The following is a 26,344-nucleotide window of genomic DNA, read 5'->3' on the forward strand; positions in this document are numbered from 1 at the left end:
CCAAATACAGGGATGCTTAAGCTTATGTGAAACTTGAATATATTTATTACAGACATCTTAAGACCCGTAAACTCTGCTCTGGATCACATTACTCCAGGATCTCAGAGCTGTTCATGATTGTACAGGAAAGGGGGAATATCATAGGCTCACAAAGAATAACTGATATAACTCAGTGTGGTACTTCAGGGACATCAAAACATTGTGCGACATGCAAAAGACTATTCACGAATCACACAAAATATACATTCATTGTGCCATCCATCACATTAACAATTGAGCTGAAAATACATCATATCCAGCTAAGATAACTGTGGAAGGAAGAAGCTGGTTTGAATAATACCTTTAGGTTCTGAATAATCCAGCATAAATTTCAAATACAGTGTGGCCAGTGAAACAATAAACGGGTGGGGATGGGGAGAGACTTAGCACAGGAAGCAAGGTTTTGAACCTTGTGTTCTGCAGGCCTTCTTAACTCATTGAAAGAACAAATGCAGGCTACCCTCTGAGGCATCTGACTGAGTTTAAGTGAGCAATTTTATTCTTTAACCCATAATCACATATAAAATTGTACCAGTTTGAGTTACCCACCCTGTTTTAGTCACTTAATCTAAACATTTCTAGAAAATCTGTATAAAGATAAATCTCTCAGGACAAAGTATTTACAACCAGCAAACACACACATGAAATTGAATTAAATTAAGGGATGATTTAATTGTGTAAACACGCTCATAGTGCATCTCTTCTTTATGAGCTCCTGGACTCTCCTTTCTCTCTATCCCACTTTAAGGGCAAAGTAGGGGAGAACTGTAAATACACAGATAGGTAAAGGATAGGCCTCCCTCTGACATGTTTCTGCTGGCAAAGGAGACTATATTCCAAAGGACATCTGAAAGGAACAGATTCTGTGGAAATCTCCTAAAAGTAGGGAGGGGTGTTGGTGGCCATCAAAAAATTGGTTATGGCACCTAATCTGCATCAAGGAGTTAGCACACACACACCAGTCAAGCCTCTAATCTAGAATTCTCTGGAAACACCTCATCCTGGCCAGGAGCTCCCCAGATAGGATCAGAAAGGAAGAGAGAGACTGTAAATGGAAAGGAAGATAAGCTAAGAATGTGCTTTGGGTAGGAAGTCCCCAGCCCTCAGAGTAGCCTGGGCTGCGGAGTCTTGGGGCTGGGTGGGCCTCAGTGGGAGGTAGCCAGAGTGTCTGAGGTAGAAGACCCCGGGGAAGGAATGCAGGGCGAAGAGCTGGACTTCTCTGAAGATTCCTCGGCCTTCTCCTCACTTCCTGGCGGGGTGGCAGGAGAGATGGGCAAGAGGCCCTCCTTCTCTCGTTTCTTCTGCTTCATCCGGCGGTTCTGGAACCAGATCTTCACCTGGGTCTCATTGAGCTGCAGGGATGCGGCAATCTCCACCCTGCGGGCGCGCGTCAAGTACTTATTGAAGTGGAACTCCTTTTCCAGCTCAGTGAGCTGCTTTGTGGTGAAGTTGGTGCGCACTGCATTGGGTTGACCCACGTAGCCATACTCTCCAACTTTCCCTGGGGGCATGGTGGGGAGCGATGAGAGAGAAAGATAAAAAATTTTACAATCCATATGAGAGCCCCTACACGCTTCAGAGCAACATTCAGGTAGAGGGGAGGGGAGATCAAGAATTTCTCAACAGAAACTAGGCTGGGAAAGGTGACTGATGAGGTGTAAAGTGTTAATCTGAAGTCAACCATTAGAATGGTCAGACCGGTGATTAATGGAGCCTGGAGATATTAACAGAACCACCCCACCACACACACACACACACACACACACACACACACACACACACACACACAACCCTACCCACTTCCTATTCCAGAACCTCTAAAACTCAGCCCTTTGGAAAACACAACAGTCCCATATGCTCCTTTGCCCGACACACCTGGACAATCTCTCCACACTCAACAACACCGGTGGGAAGCAAGAACTTTAAAAAAAAAAAAGTATTAATTTTCCTTGGCAACTAAGCAAACAAGCTCCTTCCAGAACCATCAAGGAACATCCAAGGAATGGCAAGACTGACCTGTTTTGGGAGGGTTTCTTTTGACTTTCATCCAGTCAAAGGTCTGCGCTGGAGAAGACGTCTCTGATGTAGGGGAGCGACAGGCTTCTTGGTGGCTGGCGTGGAGAGGGGACAAGGAGTTATTATACGTGGCCAGGGCCAGGCTCTGGTGCTCTTGTCCATATGAGTGGTGAATGTACTGAGGCGAGCCCACCGCGCCCCCAGCATAACCCTGGTGGTGGTGGTGATGCTGGACCATGGGAGATGAGAGATTTCCAGAGTAAACTGCGGGAGCGCACGAGGGGTACCCACCACTTACTTCTGCTTCCTGATTTAACGCGTAAGGGCTGTAAGGCGCGCCGAAGTTCTGCGCGCCATAGCTTGGACCACAACTCGAATGGGAGTAGGACACCCCCAGGTTCCCGGGAGTCTGGTACGTGGCCGGTTGGGGGTGGTGATGGTGGTGGTGGTGGGGTGGGCTGATCTGCACCCCCCTGCCCACTAGGAAGCGGTCGTCGCCGCCACAGCTGTTAGCACTGACCGCGCACGACTGGAAAGTTGTAATTCCATGGTCGGAAGGGTAGGCTCGCGCTGAGCAGGTCCCTGAGTCGCCACCGCTGAGGATGGGGTATTCCAGGAAGGAGTTCATTCTTGCATTGTCCATCTGTCACTGAGGGACCGGGTCCTGCGAAGCCCTGGGTGACCGTGCCAACTTTCTCACTTCCTCCATGGGGCCGGAGAAGAAAAATGATATGAATGTACAGTGCGAAAGAGGGGGGGCGCGAGGGCGGAGGACGCCGGGGGAGGGGCACGTGACTATGTCAGCCAATGGCGGAGCCTCCTGCGAAAGTTTGCTGGCTCCCGCGGTGATGGATCACCGTTTCAGTGGCATTTAAATCCCCGGCGCTCCTCAGTCTAGGTGACGCGCAGTCGCCCCCCCAGGCAGCCCAGGCGGCGGCAGCAGCTGCGGCGGCTGCAAGGGCAGATTCGGAGCGCTGGGCCGAAGGGGAGCAGAAGCCACCTTCTGCGCGCGCCGACTCCGCTCTCCCCCCCTCCGGGAGGTGGGGGCTGGGAGGCATCCCCGTCTCCGCCCCTTCCCCACCGTGCACAGAAAGATGAACTGGCAAGAGGTGAGAATGGAAGAGGGCTCCGTCTCTCTTGGGTCGGGAATCAGTGGGCCAGAGCTCCCCGGCCTGCCACTAGATCAGGGGCCGAGCCCGTAGTGCGCGGAGTAGGAAGGGTAGCTCCCCGGGCGCTTTTACTACACAGTCCCTGCGGTGGGGTCGGGGCAGTGAGGAGCGCAGGGGATAGTGGCGTAGGACGAGGCCAGGCCACCAGCTCTCCAAGCTCCGAAGGGAGAGGGAAGTGCGCAGAGGATTGGCCTGGAGGACTCCGGGTGGGCGTGGAGGGGACAAGAGCAAGGAAAAAAAAAAACTTCCCTTCTCCAAGGAGGGTCTCCGAACCCTACTCCCTCCACCCCAACTGATTATTAGCAAGGCAATGAGGAGCTTCTGTAATTCGACGCCCGGGTGCGGGTGATTGGTAGTAGTTAAGCTTGCCGGAAAAGGCCAGGGGTGGCCGGGCTCTTCGCCCTCCCTCTCTCCTCGCTCTCCGCCCCTTTCTCCTCCCCACTCAGCTTTGCTCCGGGAGCCCTACGGGATCCGGAGCAGCTCGGCTGCTGGATTTTGAAGGGTAGGAGGCGGGGGAGAAAGATGACGCTAGCGGACGTGGCCAGCGTGGGGGCCGGGCGGTGCGCTGCAGGCCATCTGCCGGCTCCCCGGGACCCAGGAGTCTGCGCGCTCCGGCAGGGGCCTCAAAGGGCGAGACCACAGCGCCAGCAAAATACGCTGGACTCCCCCCGCAATGGTGCTCGTTTTCTGGAGGGGGATGTTAGGAGTGGTAGGCTTCCTTTATCTACTAGCCCCCCCCCCCCCGCCATTCTACTGCACGTCTGAAGTGGGTAGGGGCTGGCAGGTGGGAGGGGCGGTGGACAGATGGCTGATGGTGGACGGGATATTTTCTTCTTCCCCAACAACACCTCCTCCCCTTTGTAACTGACTGTGTAGTTCCTTGTGTGAACCTTCAAGTCTTTCCCTAGAGAGACACGTGCAAATCTGAGCGTCATCCCAGGCCAGGGGTCCTGTTCTCCATCACCCTCATCCTACCCTGATGCTGACGGGGTCGTTAATTGCTGTTTACTATTAGGTTTCGTGTCAACCCTTGGCTTGTAGAGAGAAAAATGCCAAACTGAGACCGAGAATTGATGCATTCTTAGGTAAAAGAAATCCAGAGATCATCTAAGAAGCTTTTGCAGCCAGTGCAGTATAGATTTTTCCCTGACCCTGTTTACCACACCGGAATCGGACAGATAAAATTTATCTGAGGATGGGGTTCCCACTCCCCCTAGCTTTCCCTCCCCAGTTAGAAGAAGGAAGTTTTGCTTGAGGCAGGCACATTTCAAATGTGTTAGTCAACCTTTCAGGTTTCTGCATTCTGTTCTCCACATATAGAAGTTTCCCTCCCCCCCCAACCTGCCCCCTCCCCCCCCCATGAGGGGCAACTCTTGCAGACAGTTGACTACGGATTCCCTCAGTAGCAAAGAAACATTTTCCCCCAAACATTTTCTTTTGAAATGGTATTTTTCTGTGACCTTTGACCCATCCCCAACCGCGGTTAAGAGAGAGCACAGACAGGAAAAGTCACTCCTGCCCCAATTTCAGCACCTGGGGACGTTCATCTTCGAGAAGGGAAAAGGAAAGGCGGCCCTCCTGGAGGCGGCTTCCTTAGGAGCTCCAGGCTTCCAACGATGGGGAGAGAAGGGGCTCCTGTCGGGGAGGAGGCAGGACGTGAGAAGGTCCGGGCTGGCATTGCGGACGGTCTGCTTTCCCCTGGTCTCATTCCTGTCCCTTTGTTGGCTTCTTCAGCCCGGGTTTGCGCAAGCCCCTTGGCCGCAGGGCTTGAGCCACAAAGCCGCCGCGGGCCGCAACCGCTCTCCTTCCTCCGCTAGTTCTCGGCCTCCGCGCTCCACTCCTTCCACTTGTCTTCCTCCCTCCGGGCCTCATTCCAGAGCCAGCACGGGTGGGGGTGTTTTTCTTGGGACCACATGGATGCACTTGCACTTAAGCCCGCAAGCACTCGGGCCGGCGACCGACCCACCTCCGCGCACCGCTCCCGGCTCCCGGCAGGCCGGACGCTCGCAGCCGAGCCTGCTCCGCCCCGGCTGGCCGCCCAGAGCGCTGCTCTCCCGGTGTTGCTTGCAAAGGCAGTCTCCTCTGGCCTCGAGCCCGTAAGGCTTCCGTAGCTCCGTTCTTTCCCCACCCCCACGAAATCCTGGGGCTCGTTCCGTTGTGTAGAAGACCCTGGTTTTCTGAGCGTGTAGGCCAGCGCCCCAGGGCTCGAGCTAAAGTCTCTTTAAATGCCCTGGGAGAGTGGGCGAAAGGAGAGCTTGGTCACTAGTTAAATGATGGCCTGCAAGCGACTTGCTGGGCTCAAAACGCCTCTTTCAGGGCTCTTCTACTAGAAAGGGAAGGAGCAAGGAGGAGACAAAACGCCGCGGAGGCCCGGAGCTGTTCATGGCATCCGCGGCTCAGCCAAGCTGTTGTTTTAAAAGAGCAATAAAAATGAATTATGACTAAACGCCTTCTAACTTAATGCTTTCGGACGGGGATCCCCGGCAAATACGTAAGAGGATTTTTATTTGTGCATGTGTTCCTGCAATTGATCTCTTTGATGACATTCTCATTCATAGAAAGCGTTTGATTTATGAGCGTAGGACAAATCGCAAACAGCAGCGGCTCAGCCCTGGCTGCGGCCGGGCGGCCCTGCTCAGCTCTGCGCCTGGGGCTGGAGACCCGCCGGGGTCCTCACACGCCTCCGCCGCTGCCAGGATTTCGGGGGCAAAAGGGTGGAGGAAGGTAGGGTGCAAACCCATGGAGAAAGATCGCGATTTCATTGTAACTTCCAAGCCTTAGCTTTTAAGAGCCGGGTTCCTAAATCAACCCGCCCCCCACACATGTTGCTTACACGCTGCGTTTTCTCACGGTAAGTAAGTAGCAGAGCTCAGTAAGGGAAATATCAGCATGGGGAGATGGAAGAAGGGGGGAAAAAAACCAGAACAACCCAGTAACGTGCCCTGGATCACATTTTATTGGTATTGCATTTAAAGTGCTTTTTCTCTTTCTCTCTCTAGAAACTGGGTTAATTTATAACCTAGGGCGCACAAACTCTCCAATTTAAGTCTCAACTTGGTAACCTGACTTCACAGCTTTAATGATCCATTATTTGCCATGTAAACAGATTTAAGAATGAAATATTGATTTTTCTGACCCTGAAAAAAGAATCCTAGAATGACTGAACCAGAGGATTGGAAAGAACCCTTTCTGAAGTGCATTTTCCAGCTAGTAACCATTGTTTTGTTTTGTTTTTGTTTTTCTCTACCTTTTAGGTCTGTTTGCCTCGACCCATCAACAGCTGGGAGACTAATCGACCACACTGAAAATGTTTCCGGGATTGTGGGGGAGGGGTTGGAATGTAGATGTTTGAAACAAATGTGTATAAATAAATGAATTGTTGATAACTTAGTTATTGACCCGAAGACTGGTAGCTTGTTAAAGAAACTCCATGTTCCTCCTTCCTGGAGTTGGGGGTTTCTGTAGGCACTTTATTTCTCCACTTTCAAAAGCTTGGGCTTGGCCCAACTCTGAGGCTGCCCAATCCTGTTTCTATTACCAATTTAAATCTATGGCTTGAACCTCTACACTGAAAAACCAAATCCATTCCCTTTAAAAGGAAAGAAAGAAAGAAAAAAAAAAAAAGAACACTTCTCAGAAGTCCTAACCATTTTCTGGCTTTCTTTTTTGTTGTTGTCTATTTGAAGACTTTGAACATGCCCCCTTAATAAATATATTAAAATTGAAAAAGAAGATGAATTGTGACCAGAATTTTATTTACCAAATTAGACTAAAAGAGGGAAAAGAAACCGTTATGAGCCTTGAGAAAGAGGGGGGAGAAAAAAAATAAGAAAGCTACTTATAGCAAAGGAGAATTTATTCTACCAAAAATACTCATGACAATGCATCCTAATGTAATACAAAAATAAAAAGAAAGTGAAGATACAATTATATGATCACTTTCTTGCAGGCCTCCTATATTGCTCAGGAAATCACATAGAGGGTCGTTGGATTCGATTCAGAACAACTAAAACTCCAAAATAATCTGGAAAAGATGGCTCTGAAACTGGATCAGGAGAACCACTAAACAGAAAATCTTCCACATTTAGAGGAGAGACAGGGTAGGTCAAGAAGAAAAGAAAAGAAAAATCAACTCTCGGAATAAAAGAAGGCCAAACCACCTGGTCAAAGGGGTTTTTGTTTTGTGATGCTTTGTTTTGCTTTAATGTTTTTAGTAATTCAGATGCTGCAAGTCGATTGTGGTGAGTGTGTCTGTAAAAAAGTCAAAGCTGTCAGCTGAAATATCTACGGGGCTGTCGAGGGACCCTGGCAAACTGGGCGAGACTGCGTCTGAAAGCTGCAGGCAGGAATCTGTGCAAAAGACGTTAAAGTCCTGCAAAGAGGGGACCTCGAGGGCCTCGGGACTGTCATTGTTTAGGCCAGAGCCACAGTTCTGGCCCATTGTTGGCAAGCAGTTAGAAACAGTGGGTGACTGGTGCTGAAAATGTTTCAGATTTTTCTCATTGCTGGTTAAAGGCGAAACTGGGAAACTTTGGGAGTCGCCATTGTGTCCATTGGGAGCCTGCTGCTGAGAGAGGGCATTTTGCTGAAAAGTGTAACCTTCCCTCTCCAGAAGGGCCCCGGAGACGCTGAGGGCTTGCTCAAAGAGCGACTTCTCTTCCTCGTCCTCCTCCACTTTCTCAGAGTCTTCGAGGCTTTTAAATTTCCCTTCGCTGTTTTGGTTCTCCTTGCACTGGGTCTGCCTCTTGTGCTTCATCCTCCGGTTCTGAAACCACACTTTCACTTGTCTCTCAGTCAAATCCAGCAGCGCTGCAATTTCCACCCTTCGGGGTCTGCAAAGGTACTTGTTGAAATGAAATTCTTTTTCCAGCTCTAAAAGCTGCGTGTTGGTGTAAGCAGTTCTCAGGCGCCGCGAGCCCCCGCCGCTGCCATCGGCGATTTCCAGGGATTCTGCGGAAAGGGAAACCAACAAGAGACACACGCACAGTTGGAGGTGGAGGGGTCCGAGCGGGGTTATTCCACTGGAGAATAAATATAGCAGAAAAGATCAACTGCAACAAAATGGCCGCCCCTGGATGCAGTAGAGCTATTGTGCCTTTCCTGGGAGCCCAGCCCGGGGAGACCCCATCTCTTCCACCTCCATCAAATTGCTGCCTGTGGCTCCCCCCAACCTCTTCATCCGGGAGCAAACTTTATATTAGCCACACCACAATTTATAATTAATGCATCAGCTGCTTAGCTGAGCAAGAGCGATCTATCACTCTTCATTACTGTCAAAAAGCCAAACTCTAGGACAACTAGACAAGAGGAGGTCAGTTCCAACTCAAATAAATCATCCCACATTACACAAGTTAGGGAAAGTTTCCCCCCCCTTCTTAAAAATATATATGTGTCTCATTGTGCAGCGCAGGATCCCTTTTCTCTCCAGCAGACCCACTCCTGAGCCCACAGGGGAAGGGAAAGCAGCCAAGCATCTCTCCCTCTCTCCCCCTTCTCTCCCAGCCCACGCTCCCCTCCCCCCATAGCCGCTCCCCGGGCAGCCCAGAAGGGGGAAAAGGGTCCCGGGACCTGGGGCCAAGTCTTTGGACTGACCTTTGTGGCCGAGGCAGGCAGGGCCGGTGGCGGCGGCGGCGGCGGCGGCGGCAGAGGCAGGCGGCAGCGCGGTTTTCTTGGCCGCCTTCTTCTCCTTCATCCAGGGGTACTCGGGCGGCTGCAGGGCGCCGGCGGGCACTGGGCTGCCGCGGCTGCCCGCGGGGCTCGGCTTGGGGCGGCCGCCAGCGCCGTGGCGAGGGTGACTGCCCGGGTTCAGGCTGGGAATGGTCTGCTCAAAAGGAGGAGGAATCAGTGTCGAGTGTGAAAGCGTCGAGGTCTTGATTGATGAACTTTGAAATGTATCAGCGACAGGGGGAAAAGATGTCAGGCACTCAGCGAGCGACGGCTGGCTATTGATAAAACCAATCTCTCGCTCAAATTCGTAATTCATGGCCTTCTCCTTGGAGCCCCCTCGGAGAAAAAGTTCCCTCTTCTGGAGGGGCTTTGGGGGGGCAAGGCCCAGGAAAAAGGCGAGAGCAGAGGAAAAAAAAATCTATCATAGAAGATCGCTGCTGGGGTGTTTTTTTTCTAATTCACTGATTACAGCCGTATGGGGACCGCGCTACTATTAAACTATTGAATTCATGGAGACAAGGTTGAAATTGGACCGAATTGGCTGTCACATGATTGCTTCTGCCCAATGACAATTTGGGCTTTAATCAAAAGAAGCCACTGTCTGTTTGATTGATCCAAAAAAGTCGGGAAGGAACGCCTCATTGGGGGCCAGCGAGGCTTTATTTACACTTTTTTCATGGCAAAAATACATATATGTGGGTGTGGGTGGGGATGCCCGGGAGTGCGTGGGGGCGAGGGTGCCTGCCTGCCTCCTGATCAGCATAGATCTGCTGTGTGTGCGCCCGGGAGTGTGTGGAGTGCGAGTGTGTGCGAGTGTGAGCCCTGCTGCCGGGCCCGCCGGCGGCTGCCCTCTGCCTCCCCCGCACACTCCGCGCATTGTTTGGGACTGTCGGGAAGACGCCTCGCACCTCACAAATCATTTAAGCACCTCAGTCTGACGCCTGCAGTCATTAACAAAGTAATCCATTAATCTTCAAAGTTTTGACACCCGAGAGCCCCGCATCCCAGCCACATAAGTTCTGCTAAGGCTGGAGGAAGGAGCAGAGGGAGAGGGGAGGTGAGACAGGGAGAAGAAAGAGAGAGGGAAGGAGGGAGGGAGGGAGAGGGGGAGAGAGAGAGAGAAAGAGAGAGAGAGGGAGAAAGAGAGAGAAGGAGAAGGAGAGAGAGGAGACACAGAAAAGAAAGGATTCATTTTGGGGTCTCCCCTCTTGTATTTCCCCTTTCCTCCTCCGCCTTTTCTAAAACCAGTTCCTGGATCTCAGAAGTGATCCCTGTTTTCCTTCCTCTCTGTCTTTCCCTCTTTTCCTCTTTTTCCCTCTTCTCCCCTCTCCCCTTCCCTTTCACTTCTATCCTCCTCTCCTTCGCCAAACCCCTCCTGCATGCCCTCGCCCCCCTCCCAAAGCCCAGCTCGGAGTGCGCGCCCCTCGGACCCGGACCCCGGCCCATTGTTAGCCGGCTTTTCCAAGGCAGCTATGCATCTGGCTCCAGAGGGAAGCGGAAGACGGGAGGCGGCTCTCGAAGCTTCCCAACCTTCCTGTGCCATCAACTTTTCAAGAGTGGCTGGAGAAAGATAGATGCATGTGCCAAGCAAGACAACAACCCCAGGTCCATGTGTCCAAATCCCTGTAGCCAGGGCGGCGGCCAGCCAAAGCAATGCCACCCCGAGCAGGCTCCTGCGGCTCCTGGCATTCTGGGTTTCATACCCTTAGGGCTCGGGTGCGGTGAGTATTTCTGATTTCCAGGAAGTCTGTTGGAAGTTAGCAGCAGGGAGGGAGAAGGTGCTTGTTCCTTTCTTTTTTTTTTTTTTTTCTGTCTCTTTTCCTCTCCTTTTTCTCCTGGTCCTTGTCGCTCCGACTGGGGGCTTGTGGGTTCAGAGGCAACGCGTGCTCCCTGGCAGCCCCAATTGTCTCCCGCACCTTTCTGCTCCTTGGCCACCAGGGATGTTTGCACTCAGGTTCTGCTGTGGGAAACAAGCACCGCAGGTGAGAGAGGGCAACCTCAGGAGGAATTGTAAAGGTTCTCTTTTCTCGCTCTCTTTTTTTTTCCAATTCGGAGACTTGAGACTGAGGGCATCTTGGACTGTGCTGGAGGGTTCAAAAGATAACACCTTTAGGTACCAAACAATAACTTTTAAAAAATCCACCAAGCCAGAAAGAGGGGAGGAGGCTGAGAGAGAAATCTGAAGGTATCTCTTTTCCCTCAAACCCTGAGGATGATGATTCGCTTTTGCTTCCTTTGAAATGGACCAAGTGATCAGACTCCCCCAGGCCGGCAGGCATCCGTGGCAGGAAAATAAATCATTCTGATGGCCAGGGAGAGAGAGGTTGGTGGGGGAGAAAAATCTACGTAGAAAACAAGAAAGGCTGACCACGGCACAAGGCTAGGACTCCATTTCTGAGGCCGGTATCAAAGGGGGCTTGGGTGGAAATTAGATATAAAGTGGCCTCCATCATTGACTAGCCCAGAGCATCGCCTTACAGATAGAGATGCTATTTTGGAAAATGTGAGGTTTTTCAGTTTTCTTGCTTTTATTCCAAACAAAGCTCTGAAGGAAGTCTGGGTGCGATCAATCTTGCTCACCAAAAGCCTTGACAGCTTCTGGCCCTTAAGAACACATTTCAGCTTCGAGCTCTTTCCAAGATCAAATGTGGCCGAGCAAAGAGGAGAGCAGGAAACGCAAGTAAACAAGGAAAACTAGTCTTTTTAAAGATATCGTTTTGGCAGCAGGAAGAGTTATAAGGCTGCTTTTAGGAAAGGTGCTTTTGCACATTCTGGGATAGTGACTTTTGGCATTTGCTTTTACCAGAAATAATACTGAGGGGTTAAGGGGAGGGGGAGTTATGGTGAGGGAGAAGCGCTGCCCCCATATCGCTGAGGCTTTGTCAGGGGCTGCGTGGGTGAGAGCTTTCTGCTCGCCTCAGCGGCCTTAATTCAAATACCATCTGGAAGCAAACCCTTTTCTTTGGCCATTCAACATTGAAATCTTCCCCAAATCTATTACTTTAACTCAGGAATATTTTAATAAGGACTAATTTTTAATATCTTTGAAGCTGGAGGTGAGACCAATATTTTCTCTTTGAAACCTAAAATGAATGTTTGACTGCCAAGATATGGGGAATCGTATTGGAATCTCATTTAAAAATCTGTGCCCTGAGGGAAGGAGGATGCCTCCAAACCAGTCCCCTCTCAGCTAAACAGCAGATTTTAGAAATGGGTTCAAATAGTGGTATCTCTGAAAGATTTTCATCTGTGAATGGATAGCGCTCACTCGCTCGCTCTCGCTCTCTCTCTTGCACTCTCTCTCCAGTCTCCCTTATTTTACAAGGTAATTTTATATACTTCTGTAAAATTATTACTCATAAGAACACTTCTGTGGTTGTTTAGCCTGTTCAGTTCAGATCTGAACAACCAAAGAGCGGAAGCTCCAGTCCTCACAAAGACTGGTTTTCCAGACTCCGCATTTCTGAAGTGCGCCATATTTCGGCAGGGAGGTTGGAGTGGGGTGGGGAGCAAATCTACTCCTTCCATAGCCCAAACTCTTTTAAAATAAAAATATATATATGTGTGTATCAAGAGCCCCAGAACAGATGTGGGAGAAGCATCTCTGGCTGTGAGATAAACACCCAGATCTCTATAGCTGCCTGGCTTTGCATCTTCCAAGCCTTTTTCTTTTTCTTAAAATGTGAGAAGGTTCCCTAAAAGCAGCTCCTGTGAACCCAGGAGATACCCCAAAATGGCTCCAGTGCCTATTTCTAAAGATCATCTGAGGGAGCTTCTCAGGGGAAAGATAGAGGCCATGATGATGGATATTTGGGATCGCAAACAAAATGGCGACATTTTTCACCTCCGTCTCTGAAAGATACAACCCAGGGAGAAGAAGGATTTATTTCTCACATCAGATGCTTCTGATCCCGAGACGCAGGTGGTTTCTCACTTCCAATTTAGAAAGGGGATGTTGATGGGGATACAGTTCTGAGGTTTTCACTTTCTGAATTTGGTTCCTTCTCCAAGCAATTCTTTAATTTGAAAATAAAAATATTTCCCTTTCCTGTGCCTGCTTTTGCATCTGCCAGCCAGTCAGTAGGCAGCCCTATCTTAAATCCAGGAGTAGAAATGTAATGTTTAGCTCCTGCAGCATCAAATGAAAGAAGTACTTATAAAATTGCATTTTTATTAGAAAGATACCAATCTCCTTTCTCTCTCCTCCTCCCCCTGGGGCCATAAAAGGAGAGTGAGGAGGGATGAAGGAGAGGAAATAAATCCAGGGGATGCCAAATCCTAAATTCCGGGATGAAGACGAAGCTGGGACTCCAGCAGTCCAGGGAAGGGCGCGGGGAGGCTCCTGGGAGTTCAGCCTTTCTTTTGCTGGAGACCTGGGTGAAGCTGTGTCTCCTTCGAGCTGCCTAGCTCCCAGGGGCGATTTTAGGAGTCCTTCTCTCCTCCTGGAGAGATCAGGGACCGAAGAGCATCCACAGAGAGTCCGGAAATGCTCGGCATCCTCCGCGCGGCTGATGATTCCCAAGGTTAAAGCACTGGCTGGTCCGCTTTGACCTGGAGGAAGATCTTGGAGAAGACAGCCCTGCCTTACTCCCCAGCGGGGCCTCTCGGGCACCTGTGAGTCCCCGCCGCGCTTCGGGCTGGCTGCCTTTTGTTTCTCCCGCACTCAGCAGTCCGCAGCCCCTGCGCCCGCGCAGGCCCCTCCTTGGCAGCTGGGAATCAGGCAGCCCAGCGGGCTGGCGCTCGGCGTTTCCAGAGCTGCTCGCCTCCAAGAGCTCCTGCAGCCTTCCCAAGAATCCGCCGTGCTCCCAGGCGAGCCGCCTGGCCAGGCCCCACTCCGGAGCTGGAAGGCTTGCCGTGGCCTGCTCAGCCAGTTCGCCTCTGCCTGAATTCCACGCAGACCCCCATCTTCGGCCAAAGAACCCCTTCTGAACACGGATATTATTCAGAATAAAAACTTTATTTATTTATTTTTTTGTTTAGTTTCTCAGAATGTGAGCAGCAAGGAATGTAGAACTCTCAAAACAAATCTAGCATTTTTCACGTTTACAGATTTTTTTTTTTCAGTTTCGCCGGATGTTACAAACCTAAATCACTGTTTTCAAAAGCTGGATCCTCTCTGGTATTATTGCATCATTACCGTTTTTATAAAGGAATTATATTTCCCTTTCAAATAAAAATTTTTCTATGTACGCCAATACACTATTGAACAAAAGGCCCAAGAAACCTTCTGAACAATCAGGGTACAGAATTTCTTTAATATAAATACGAACGGATGGGGATAAATAATATTTAAAACTTAGATTATTCAATGCTTGCAAAAAAAATATAAATAAATCTGACTGTTCACCAGCATACACACACGGAAAGACGTACACTTAGTCATCCTTGCACAGGGAGCCCCTGTTTCAAAGCGCCTTTGATTTTTTTCTCGCTCTTTACAAGAAGTGCAATTAAAAAAAAAAAAAAACCTAAAAATAAAAAAAAAGTAATTGCTTCCCCTCGGGAGCCATAATGTACGAACAAATTCACATTGAAGAACTCGGCTAGAAAATTTGTTCATATACCCTGTTTCTGATCAAAGAGTAGAGAAGGTAAAGGATGCAGGGCCAGCGGCCGAGCGAGGGGTGGGAGGAGATAAACATCGCTACCGATACTGACGGCCATTCCAGCAACCAAGATTGCTACGTCACATAAACTATAAAAACGCGTTACCAAAGAAAACAAAACGGGGTGGGGGGAAGGTAGAGGGGGCGGGGGAGAAAAAAGGGAGGGCAGGAAGAACCTTAAAACAAAACAAAACAAAAAGTAAACGGTAGAAGAAAGGTGGGGGCGGGGGGACTCTCCTGGCGCGCAGCCCCGAGCCCACCATCACAGGTGGGTGAGCTTGGGGGCTTCCTGAATTCTTCCCTGAGAAGGATGGTGGGCGGTAAGGTCCGTGTAGGTGGGGTGCGGCTCCCCTGGCCCGGGCCCGTGATGGTGGCCGCTGCCCAGCGGCCCAGCACCCCCGTAGTCCATGGCTGCCGAGGCGGCGTGGGGGAGGTGAGTTAGGCCAAAGAGGGCAGGCCCAGAGTTGCTCATGGGCTCCACATAGCTGCCCCCCACGAAGACGGGGCTTCCCTGTAAGTGTGGGGTCCCATAGCTGCCGTTGCCCTGCAGGCCATGCGCGTGCGGGTCATAGTCGGGTGTACCCCCCGCCCCCGCCGCGGTGTAGCGCTTCGGTGGGGGCGGTGGGGGCGCGCAGCTTGGCAGGGGTGCGGGGTAGGAGGCGGGGGGCAGCCCATAGGCGCCCTGTGGAGGCTTGGAGAAAGGCGGGGGCGACTGGGGCTCATATGGGACGCTGTTGACCAGCGAATGCATAGAGTTCAGATAGCCGCCCGCGCCGGGGGGCACGGGGCTGCGACTTGGGGACTGGCCCCCTGATGACGTCAGCATGCCCTTGCCCTTCTGATCCTTCTTGTACTTCATGCGGCGATTCTGGAACCAGATCTTGATCTGGCGCTCGGTGAGGTTCAGCAGGTTGGCCATCTCCACCCGGCGCGGCCGGCACAGGTAGCGGTTGAAGTGGAACTCCTTCTCCAGCTCCACCAGCTGCGCGCTCGTGTAGGCGGTGCGCGCCCGTTTGGACGACGCCTGCCCAGGCGGGCTCTTGTCGCCAGCGCAGCTCTCCCCTGCGAGGACAGAGGAGAGAGCAAAGGAGAGAGGAAGGGAGCCATCAGGGGCTGCCCCAAGCCCCGCCTAACCCCTGACCCCGCCAGGCCCCTCCTTGCTCCAGGCCCCAAGATCCCTCTGTCAGGGCCCAGAAAAGAGGATGAGGAACTAGGTGCTGCCCTCTCTCCTGGTGGGGAAATAGTGCCAGTAGCTGGGTAGCTAGCCCCTCCATTCAGTCAAGTTGCAAGTCATAAGCTTCCCCAAGGGGGGAGAGGTAAGGACAGAAAAGCAGAACCCCCAGTTTGCCTTCCTGGTCTGTATTTCTGTCCTGGAACTATTCACTTTCTGAATCATTTACTGATCCTTCAGGCCTATCAGACTATAAGCTCCCTGTGGGCAGGTCGCCCATCTTCATTCCCTTCGCAGTAACTGGAATGTGGGGCACCTAATATACACTCAATAAACCTTTCCCTCTTTCACTGACTGAACGTTTGGACAGTTGCCTCAACTGGCCACTTATTTAGTCTACCCAGTGGAGAAGGGTAGAGTGGAAACCCCAATCTGGAAGGCCTTCTGTGCCCAAAGGAAGAGATCCCATTGAAAGTACCAATTTCTGGTGGGGTGACCCAGGCCCCTGATGCTGGGTCCTATTAATTAGGGTTCTTCATTTAATCAAGCAGCCTCCCCATTTTCATCCACTAATCTTGCGCCCTCCTATCCTCCCCCCCTCCCAAATCTTGACTCTGGAGGATCCCAGATGCTTAGGCTCAGAGCAGAGTACTGGCAACTGGAGAAGGCAGGAGAAAAGGTAACCAAGATGCTGGGAAGCCCAAGACCCAGGGCCTGTGCTCCAGTCTAGTTCCTGGAGACCCATGTGGTTCCTATTAGCATGACAAGTCCAAATCCCCTCCCCCAGGAGATCTCTGGCTGCCTTCACTGTTCTAAGTCTGAGTAGGGCCTTCCCAGAGGTAAAGCAGCCACTCCATCTACTGGAGCAAAAATTAAAAATAGGCTCTGCTTATAAGCAAAGCGTTGATTCTCACTTGGATGGTGACTAGGCCTGCTTTTATTCTGCCACATTTCAGTGTGGAGTGGATGTCATGGTTTCATTATAAATGAGTTGTGCTAAAAAGAAAGAGTTGAGTTCAGGTTTGTTGTCCCCAAAGGTCCTAACTCCAAGAGTGGAATAAGAAGGGATTCCAAACTCACTAGGCCCCACTTGCTCCTGGAGAAGTCAAGAGAGACTCCCATCAGGTCTCTCTCTGGGGTTTCCTGGTCACACAGAGTCCTGTCACCCCCCTAGTTGAAGGGGGGGCTCAGTGAATTCTTGAAAATGTTCCAGTGTGCCAGACCGTGCTGGCTGTGGCTGGAGATGGCTTGGGGGTGGGGGTGGGGGGGAGCCAGGCCAGAGGACCCTCCTCCAGAAGGCACTGCTTTACCTGAGCTGGAGCCGCTGGTTTTCTGCTTTGTGTTTTGCCGAGACTCTTTCATCCAGGGGAAGATTTGTTTGGCCACGGTGGGTGAGTTGAGTAGGGGGCTCTTGGCTGCGCTGGCGGGGGTGGGGTTGCTGCTGGCATTCTGAGGTGGGGAAACTGAAGAGGGGGGAGGCGGTGCGGCAGGAGCGGGTGCTGGGGGCTGCGGCGGGGGTTGAGGCTGCTGTGGAGCTGGAGGCGCGGCCTGGGGCGGCGGGGCCAGGGGTGGCTCGCCCAGGCCTGGAGGTTGGCTGGGCGGGCCGCTTAGGGTGCGCAGACACGCTTCGCTCAGCTCGTGCGCCTTGGGGTGGCCCCCGGCGCTGGCAGGCGACTGGAGTGAACAGGCGGGTCGGTGGTACTCGCCATCAGCGCCCAGTGCGGCGGAGGCCGGGTACGGCTGCTGACTGGCATTATAAGCGAACCCGTTGGCTGCCTGGTAGGGGTAGCCACCGTAGATCGCGGAGCTGTCGTAGTAGGTCGCTTTTTGCATCGCGTTGTTTCACAATCTTGATCGCACACTCTGACAGGGGCTTGACACCCGTGAGGGCGCACATTGGCACGCCCCCGCGGTCACGTGACGCTCCGCCGCCAATGGCCGCCCCGCGCAGACCTGGGGGGCGAGAATCGCAGCGCGGTGAGGGCTCCGCGCAAATCCATCTTACTCTCAATAGCTAAGTGACATGAAAGCCATAAAAGAAAAAGTGGTCAGCAATATTTAGCAGCACGACTTGGCCCCGGGCGCAGAGAGCCGCGCTATAAAAAGCCGCTGGAATTTACTGGCAGCTACAAATATTTGCTTAACTTGCGTCTGGAGTTGGGGGTTTTTCCGGGGAGAGAGGAGAAGAGTAAGCGAGGGCTGGAAGCCGGGTCTCCAAAGCTGGAGTCCAAAAGAAGAAAGGCTGATGGGCTAGAAAGAAATAGGGCTGGGATCCTTCGTTTCCAGGGAAGGAGAAACTGGGGGTGTCCCTTCATCTCCGTTCTTTGGCCTCGTCCAGCGAGACCCGCGACTCCCTGCCTCTGAGAATCTTGGGGAAGGGGCAAGGGGGCAAAGGGGAGCGTAGGTTGCCAATTTGTTCTCCAATCCTCCCTTTAGGACTGATATTTGGCAAAAGAGCCCTGACGCGGGGTGACTTCCCATCCAGCCCCGTCTTGGATCTTCCAGCACCCAACAGAGGTATGCACAAAAAATTTTCAGGCAATTGCCCTACTCTACCCCGGATGGATTTGAGAAGCTGAGCTTGTTAGGCAGTTAATCTACCCTTGTGCTGGGATGTGACCTACCTCTTCCAAATGAGCCCCTTGTGGCCAAGAAGGGGAGAGAAAAAACTTAAGAAGAAACATCCTGTGTGGGAAGGGACCAACAACACTTCGCTCCAGCAAGTCAAACTCAAATCCTGGACAGTTCTTTACTCCTTTCCTCTCCTTATTTCTCAGGCATGACCCAGCAAGCCACTCCCACCTCTTTTCCCTTGTTACAAAAGGTCCCCAGACCCTCCTGCCTTGGACTTTCCGAGGTGCTGTTATTCAGGGCAACTATCAAATTCTACCTGTTAAAACATGATGGATTAGAGAAAAAAAACAACCCACCAGGAACCTGAAAAACCAGCGTTCATCTCCATGACCACGGCTTGAACTCTCCTTCCAACTTAACGATAATAGGTTCTGTCTTAGAAACTGCTATGTAATTTGATGTATGGGGGTCATTTGGCTCCGGACGAGGGATGGAAGCACAAGCCATAAAATCCTGCCAGAGTTCAGAGTTCCCTGATCTTTGTGTGCTGTTGTTGTTGATATTTGTTACTTGGCCTATTTACCTGCTTCAGAAACACCAAGTAAAGGTCAACCCTGGAAATCTTAAAAGCAATGAAAGCCTTCTCAACCCCTTTTTAAAATTTATTACTTAGAAAGCAGTTTGCAGAAGTCAAATCTATGTTTTAGTTTTGTTTTCAACCTTTGCATGGTCAATCTCTTGTTCTCAGCTGAGAAAAGTTCCATGTGAGTTCATACACACACACACACACACACACACACACACAGGATGACAGTCTATTTAAGAAAAAAATACAATGACAAATTCATGAAGAAAATGGTTTAGTTCATGCCCCAACTATGTATATTTGAGTCCTGGAGTCATTCAAGTTCTCTAGGAATAGCAGACACTTTGTTAACTAGAAAACACCATCCACCAATGATGATTATAATTTTTTTAATAATGGGCTTCTTTGGATTTCATTATTAAACCAACAATCTCACCAACATCTGGAAAACAAGCACAATTAATTTTCCAGAACCTCAATTAAAAATTACAGCTTCCCTTACCCGAAGTTACTATGTGTGATCTTGAGCCCTGGAGTATTGTTTCTATTTTGGAAATAGATAGGAAGCTACAGATACCATGATCGAAAATAAACGAAGAATAAAATAAAATTTAAAACTGAATAGCAATTGAATGTCTCAGTTTCCTGTTCTTTCACTGAAAATAGGTCCTATTACATTTGGCAGTGTTAATGTCTGCCATTATAAATTTTTAAGATACTAGGCTTGTGTAAAATGTCAGGTTAAGAAAATTACTCCAGACACTTGAACAGCAAGGTATTAGATACAACAAAATTAAGGTGATTTTGAACGTGCAACATTTCAAGCGACTTGCTAATCCATTATCACAAGCTATATTGGCCTGCTACTTAAGTCTTTTCATCAAGTTGTGCATTGTCTTGCAAATAACAAAAATACCATGAAAAACCAAAGAGCATACAACAGCCCCCATAAACTTAAAATATGAATTCACCTCGGAGATCCCACCAAAGTCCTTCCTATTGTTTGAGGTCAGCAGACAACCACAGTGAGGCCCACACATTTCCCCCCTCCCGCCCCCACCCCAGCCCCCAAAGTTTGCAACCTAGTAAAGAAGTTGGAGATCTGCCAGTCTGGAAACTTGCTTTGCACCACCCCCCCCTCGCCCCGCCAAGCCAACCAAGGGCTTGGGGTTGGGAGGAGATTCCTCCGAAAAGATGTTTCTGGACAATAACCCCCAGGTGCAAGAGCTGAGAGTTGAGGAGGCTAAATTGAGTGCAGAAAACAAGCCCTATTGTCTTTCTGGAAGATCTGCCCAAATTCAACCTCCTTCCTTCAGACACCGCTCCCTCTTCCCACTCCCGCCCCTTCCTCAGCCTGCCCTCACCCCGAGTTTAAGCGGGAATATCGGGTAAGAGCCCCCGTGTCCCCTTGCCCACCCCTCCTACCCTCCCCAACCCAGAAAAGTTGGGGCTGGGCTAGGGGTAGAGGGAAGAGGTGGGGGCGGGGATGGGAAAGCGGCCTGAACTCGAAGTGTAAGGGTATCAGTCACTGCCGGGAAGGAAGCTCCGGCTTGTGAACTCTTCTTGAACCGAGATTTAAGTCTGCAGCCATAAATCACCGAGACGTAAACTCCGCCATTCAGCGCTGAGAGCGGCCGGTTGTGGCCCTGCTTACCTTAACTTCTGACGAGCGCCGCGAGCGCAGGCTCGCGCTCGGGCTCGGGCTCCGGCCCCCGGCCCGGCTCGGCCGCCCGGCCGGCTCCCCTAGGCGCGGGATGGGCACCGACCCTCAGCATCAGCCGAGACGGCGGGCGGGAGGGAGACCCCAAGGCCCGGACGCCGCGGCGCAGAGCGTGGTGGCTTCGCTGCTCCGGCACGGCTCGCCCAGGGCGGACTGGGGCGGCTTGGACCCCCCCCTCCCACCCACCCCACCCACCCACCCCTCCCCCACACCCCCGCCCCCTGCCCTTCCCGAGGGCAGCAGCCGCGGCCCGGAGATAAGCGCTAGCGCGGCGCAGGGCTCTGCCTGGGCTAGTGGCACCGACTTGGGTATGTTTCTTATGAATATTACACGCGGAGCAGCGTCTGGTCGGGGGGTGCGGTGGGGGGTGCTGGGGGCGGGCGGGAGGGGAGGCCGAGGCGGCTGGGGAAGCGCGGGGCGGCGTGGGGGATGGGGCTGAGGCGAGGGGAGGGACAGGAGCGAGAGGGGGAACTCGGCGGCGGCGGCGGCGGGAGGAGGGCAGCCTCCCCCCAACCCCCACCGCCCTCCCTCTCCTCGCTTCTCGGCGTCACTAAAGTCCAGGAAAATTATGTTAATGAGGACAAACGGCTCTCACAAAGGGGCTCTCTAGCCGGGCTCTATTTCTTAGGAATCCATTTGAGAAACCATGTAACCCCTGCCCTGGACACTTCCAGTTGGGATGCAAGGGGAAAGAGAACCAGGAGGAGAGTTGCCCAGACTTTGGGCACTTTACCACATCTGTCACCCCCAATCTGAGAACCTCAAAGCCAATCTTTGGGGGGCAGAGGTAGGGCTTCCTTTCTCAAGAGACCTCCCCAAGATCCAACTGGGCTGTCTTTGGTTATATTTTTAGGCAGAAACCCTTAAAATCCTGGCAGCCAGGAGGGAAGGAGCCTGGGCGAAATGGACAAAGTCCAGGCAGTGAAATGGGATGCTCTGGGCTCAGGTACACACTAGAGTGCCTAGAAACCTGGGTCTCCAGCTTTCCGGTGCCCACTTCCCAGTACAGACAGGCAGCTCACTCACAGAGAACGACAGATAAAACTCTGACCCCAACGCCAACGATGTCTATGTTTTCCCCGCTAATTAGTGGTATGCAGGGACGCTAAGCAGAGGAAAGGCCCGAGTGTGCCCGGTAGTATTGCCACAACTTGAAGGAGGGTGGTCTTCCTCCCTTCTAATGCCTCCCTCAACTCTCCAGATTCAGAAGTGAATTCTGCAAGGGTATGTGTGTGGCAAAGAGAGAAACGGAGCTTTCGTGCAATTCCAAGGTGTCAACGGCCAGTCCTTCTCAAAGGAAGGTGTTAAAAATATAAGTAGTATGTTTAAACTGTCAGGGAGCCAAAGTGTCACCTTAAAGCAAAAACAAAGCCAAGGGAAAAGGGAGAAATCAAAAAGCACTCCTGGCCAGGATGGCCTCATGCATACCAATGGTTTTTGTCATTTATGGCTGGGCAAGATTTATGACTCGGCGCCCCAAAGCTGTAAACAGAGCACAAAACAGCAAACACTTGCTCCTTATGGCATATCGTGGCAGCGCAACTTGAAAGGGGGAGCCGGGCGGCGTAGGAGGTGAGAGCCGCCGCAAAAATCCGCTCGGCTGCATTTTCTCTTCAGACCGGCCGGGTCGGATGTGGCATTTGAAGAAAGAAGGCGTGGGTCAATAATCAACCCGCACTTTCTCCTCCAAACTGCTGACACGACTCTCACCGCCTTCTCAGCTAAGCCAGCTGCAGGGAAGGCCAGCTTTCCGTGAGAACCTGCCAGGGGAGGGGACCTCCTGGGCCAAGAGGGCCGAGGGCGCCGAGGTGAGGGCTGGGGCATCCGGGGCGCATACCTTTTCAACGGCGCCAAGACCGTGCCGGGCAAAATGCTGGGACTGGACCCGAGGAGCCCCGGGAGCCGAGGGAAAGCTGGGGCCGGAGGTCCGGACAGGGTCCCTGCCGGTCCCAGATTAGGTGGCTTCTGGGTGGCTGGCTGCAGCAAGCAGAAACGGGGCTCTGACCTCAAGTCTAGGGTCTGCCGCCCTGGCATGTAGACCTCCGGGGTTTGGGCCTCTCTGCTGAAATCCACAGGACTGACTTTTGGAGCATGGCAGGCGAGGTGATTAAAAATAGTAATTTATGATTGCTGAAGGTTTTTTATTTGTTCTTGTTTTCTAAGAGAAAAATACCGCCTGTCGATTTCCACTGCCAGAAATTACCCACCGCTGCCTCTGTGGTGCCCTTTCTAGGCAGATCCCACAGCCATTCACCCTGCTCGGCCAAAACCACTGAGGTTTTCTTTGTGGAGAGGACCCCTTGGCTCCTCCAAACCAGCCCCCTCCAGTCCCTGTGCTGCCTGATGTCTTACGCATGGGGACTAGAAGGAAACATTTTTTCGGCACTACGAAAATATCTGGAAGAGCGAAGGTGTGTTTGTTCCTCTCTACCCTCCACAGGGGCTTCCTTGAGAACATGCCTGGGAGGGCCTGGGGTCGATCTGAGGCTGTCTGTGCAGCCAGGGAGAAAGGTGAGGCAAAAAGAGGCATCGGAATCCGGGAATGGGGAAGAAAATTAATGAGGACATACACTTGCCTGTGAGGGTGAGGCTGGCATTTTGAGGGTAAAAGCCTTTTTTAAATAGCTATAGCTATAGTTCAGCTATAACGGAACGCCTTCAGCTCTTTCCATGAAGGAAAAACCAACTGGCGCTCTATAAACTGGACTATTGGTTTCTTCTCACTGTGCACACTTTTATACAGAACCAGTTTGAGAGTCCATCCCTAGATATTTATTCTGCTTGCTGGCACTGAAGTGACAATAAAAAGATGCTTTTAACAAACCTCTATTCCCTCTCTCATTCTTTCTAACGAAACTATATTATTTATGAGTCTTTAACTGGGTCAAAAATGCGCCAGAACTGGGTCATAAATCATATGAAATGCTGACAAGTAATTGAACAGCAATTAAAGCTTACATTTTATTTCCAAGGGGTGTTTTAGAGCACTTGAAACGGCCTCAGTTAAACACGGTTAGCGTGGAGGCCGGCAGCGGGGGAGGGTAGAAGCAGCCCTTCCGTTCTGGGGATGTAAATCCCACTCAAGTAGGAGAAGCTTGATTTGATTTTTTTTTTCCAAGTACGGAAAGAAATAAGATTTTTTTTTTTTTTAAAGTCACGGGCAAATCTGATTCCTGACTCCTTGTAGGCACCCCTTTCCTCCACTCCAAGATCTCCAAGAGCAGAGGAAAGCGAAGTTTCCTTCACCTTTTCAGGGAGTTTTCATCCTTCCCAGGAGCGCTGGGTCTCCAAAGGGCAATTACCGCGGGCTTTCCCAGTGATCTGGAAGCACAGTTTAACTCTCATCTGCCTCTATCCTGGCTACAGCACTGTTTCTGAGGTCTGAAGCCCGAGATATGTCTGCCTCTGCTTTCTGCGGACTCTGCCTCTGGAATTCTCTCTAGCCGAGGGCGCACTAGCCAGTCCTTAAAACTCTGCAAGCCCGCTGGGTGTGTTACAATGGGGTGTCCAGGCCATGCACAATATGAAGCCCAAACCCAGGTCTGGCTCCCTCCTTCTCTCTGAAATTTAGACTAACAGAGCTTCTGGGCGTCCGGCACGCTTACCCCCACCCTAAGCGTCTCCTAAGTCTGAGCTGTCCTTCATCACCCCTACCCGGGTAGAGAGGGTGCTGAGGAAACAATGGCGTGTCCTCCGGGTCTGGCACCTTTGGTCCCGAGTGTGGGAAAGCGCGTCCTACAACCCAGCACTGAACAAAGTGGCCCGAAGCATCATCAATAAAATGGCAGCGCATCTGCACATTCATTGATTTCCCTCTCCCAGCTGCTCCGGCTGCCCAGGTCAGCCCTACCTCTCCATCCCCGGCCGCCCGCAAACGCGACCAACCCGGAGCGATTCCCTTCCCACCCAGCCAGCCCCCACCCCCTCCAGGCAGTCTTGCCCGAGCGAGCGCCGCGCGGGCCACCTCGGCCTGAGCCAGCACTTCGGGACCCTCCCTCCGCCTGGGGCTCAGCTCCTGGGACTCAAACCCGCTGCAGTGGACAAAGCCGCCTGAGCGCTGGAGGCCACCGGGCTTACCTAGTAGCCCCCAAGTGCCCTTCCCTTTATACCCCCCAACACTTTCCAGGGAATTCAACTCCATCTGAGGCGCTACTGGGGATCTTTCAAACGGTTTCGGTTCTACGAGAGAAACAAAGGAAGAGGGGCTGAGGGTCCTGTCGGTGAACCAGGGTCTCCTCGCCTGACCTTTGTCTCTCACAGCCATAACTCACTCTAGATATGAACAATCAGCGGAAATACCTTAAAATAAATTCCATCCTCCTGGTGTGGCCTCGAGTCCCATCGGCTAGCTCGCCCAGAACCGCTCCATGAGCGCTGAAAACTGCAACCCGGTAGGAAAGCGCTCTCCGGAGAAGGGGAAGGAGAAGGAGGAGGTGGGTGCGTGGGGGTGGGGGAAAAAAGCTCTCGCTCTGTAGAGAATCTAGAAAACGTAATCACAGGCGAAGCCCGCCCGGGTCTCCGCTCCAAATGCCACAATAATGCGCTGTATTATGTGCTCACGTGGTCATACGTCAACTTAAATCCTTTTATTTGAAATAGGGAATCACTGAAGGGACTAGGTTTCCAAGCAGAACATTCAGCTTTGGGGGAGGGGAAGTGGGGAACCTTGGTCAGCAGTGGGGAAGAGTTTCCATCTAGGGCAGTAGGACAATGGGGGCATCCCCCCTCAACATGTGCCACACTAGGCCACTTATCTCCACTTACATTTCTTTACAAATGATCCAAACAGAAGGGAACGGCAATGCTATCCCCATTCTTAGAGTTCATGTAACTTTCTATAGTCTTCCACTCACAGACAAGCTGAAGCCTGCACACCCAAGTACTCTAGTCTCCTCTGGCCCACTAGCCAGTGCATCAAAAGGCAAAGCCCAGGCCTTGTTTCCAGAAGAAAACCCAGTAATGACTGGCTTAGTTGGTGGACTCCCTCATGGCCTGCCATTGTATGGAGTTTGCTAACACCCACACCATACACCACACCAATGGAGAAACCTAAAAGGCCCCAAATTACCTGACAAAAGGCTAAAGCACCTCCCCAAGTCCAGTTGATTTTGTTCAATGGGAGCCCTCTAGGAAAGAGATGCTTAGCTCTAGAGTGGTGGGTCAGGGTTTTGCAAAATATGGAGGGACCCAGTGCCCTGGCTAAACCTACACTGGTGCATTTCCTCAGTGCATAGCGGGAGTGATACATGAAATTGCAGGCTTCTAACAATGGAAAATATAAGGTGAAATGATCTACTTGACTCTGCAAGAGAAAAAAGAAATACATATATATATACAACCAACCTTTACTGGCATCACTTGAATTAACCTACAAGATAACCTGGGACCTTCCTTGCACATGGGTCTGTCCACCCACCCCTAAGACAAGTCTGTCCGCCAGCAGAAAATGAACTGGACCAACTCTGCTCTGGATGAACCTGGCTGAAACAAATAAGCCCCATGTTCTACTCCTGAGATCTGCTTGGTGACATTGTCCACTGATTTTAACACTTCACCCTCTCACGGGCTGGCTGCCTAAAAAGTTCCTCTTTTCAGGTCTTAGTTTCCAAACTTTGGGAGTGCTCTTGCAAGTGGTGAGATCCTCATGCCTTATTCTTTCCTTTCTTTAGAGTGGATCTTCAGCTAGCTGGCTAGGCCTCTCTAAGTGTGAGGACTCACTTATAGCAGCTGCAGGAGGCTGAGCATGATTCCGCCCCTCCCCTCCTCCCCTGCAGGGACCTGGTGAGAATGTAAGGC

At 51.6% G+C, this 26,344-nt stretch overlaps 3 protein-coding genes and 1 long non-coding RNA gene across 6 annotated transcripts in view; 1 reads left to right on the forward strand and 3 right to left on the reverse strand.

Annotated features, from left to right (window-relative positions):
• Positions 1 to 28: 28 nt before the first annotated feature.
• Positions 29 to 2,897, reverse strand: HOXA1 (homeobox A1). Of its 2 annotated transcripts, XM_078059394.1 has the most exons (3): positions 2,354 to 2,897; positions 2,056 to 2,150; positions 1,480 to 1,540 (listed from the first exon to the last, which is right to left on the reverse strand). In XM_078059394.1, the coding sequence occupies exons 1-2, from the start codon at positions 2,696 to 2,698 to the stop codon at positions 2,091 to 2,093; spliced, it is 405 nt and encodes a 134-aa protein (XP_077915520.1). In that variant the 5' UTR covers positions 2,699 to 2,897; the 3' UTR covers positions 1,480 to 1,540; positions 2,056 to 2,090. The 2 variants fall into 2 exon arrangements, with proteins under 2 accessions (XP_035944667.1, XP_077915520.1); XM_036088774.2 differs by having other exon boundaries at positions 29 to 1,540; positions 2,056 to 2,897.
• A 14-nt stretch (positions 2,898 to 2,911) lies between these two features.
• On the forward strand, positions 2,912 to 6,614 carry LOC118533468 (uncharacterized). The gene is made up of 2 exons (XR_004916244.2): positions 2,912 to 3,164; positions 6,479 to 6,614. It is a non-coding gene; the product is annotated as an uncharacterized LOC118533468 (long non-coding RNA).
• Positions 6,615 to 6,968: 354 nt separating this feature from the next.
• HOXA2 (homeobox A2) lies at positions 6,969 to 9,846 on the reverse strand. Its single transcript, XM_036088773.2, has 2 exons — positions 8,817 to 9,846; positions 6,969 to 8,174 (listed from the first exon to the last, which is right to left on the reverse strand). The coding sequence occupies exons 1-2, from the start codon at positions 9,205 to 9,207 to the stop codon at positions 7,435 to 7,437; spliced, it is 1,131 nt and encodes a 376-aa protein (XP_035944666.1). The 5' UTR covers positions 9,208 to 9,846; the 3' UTR covers positions 6,969 to 7,434.
• Positions 9,847 to 13,829: 3,983 nt separating this feature from the next.
• The window catches only part of HOXA3 (homeobox A3), a 45,100-nt gene continuing 32,585 nt past the window's right edge, over positions 13,830 to 26,344 (reverse strand). For both annotated transcript variants that reach the window (XM_078059396.1, XM_078059395.1), the window contains exons 4-5: positions 16,979 to 17,621; positions 13,830 to 15,559 (exon numbers count right to left, since the gene is read on the reverse strand). In XM_078059396.1, the coding sequence (XP_077915522.1) occupies positions 14,760 to 15,559; positions 16,979 to 17,501 (1,323 nt within the window). In that variant the 5' untranslated portion in view covers positions 17,502 to 17,621 and the 3' untranslated portion in view covers positions 13,830 to 14,759. The remainder of the gene's footprint in view (positions 15,560 to 16,978; positions 17,622 to 26,344) is intronic.

Source organism: Halichoerus grypus, chromosome 12, assembly GCF_964656455.1.
Source record: "Halichoerus grypus chromosome 12, mHalGry1.hap1.1, whole genome shotgun sequence".
Classification (NCBI taxonomy): domain Eukaryota; kingdom Metazoa; phylum Chordata; class Mammalia; order Carnivora; family Phocidae; genus Halichoerus; species Halichoerus grypus.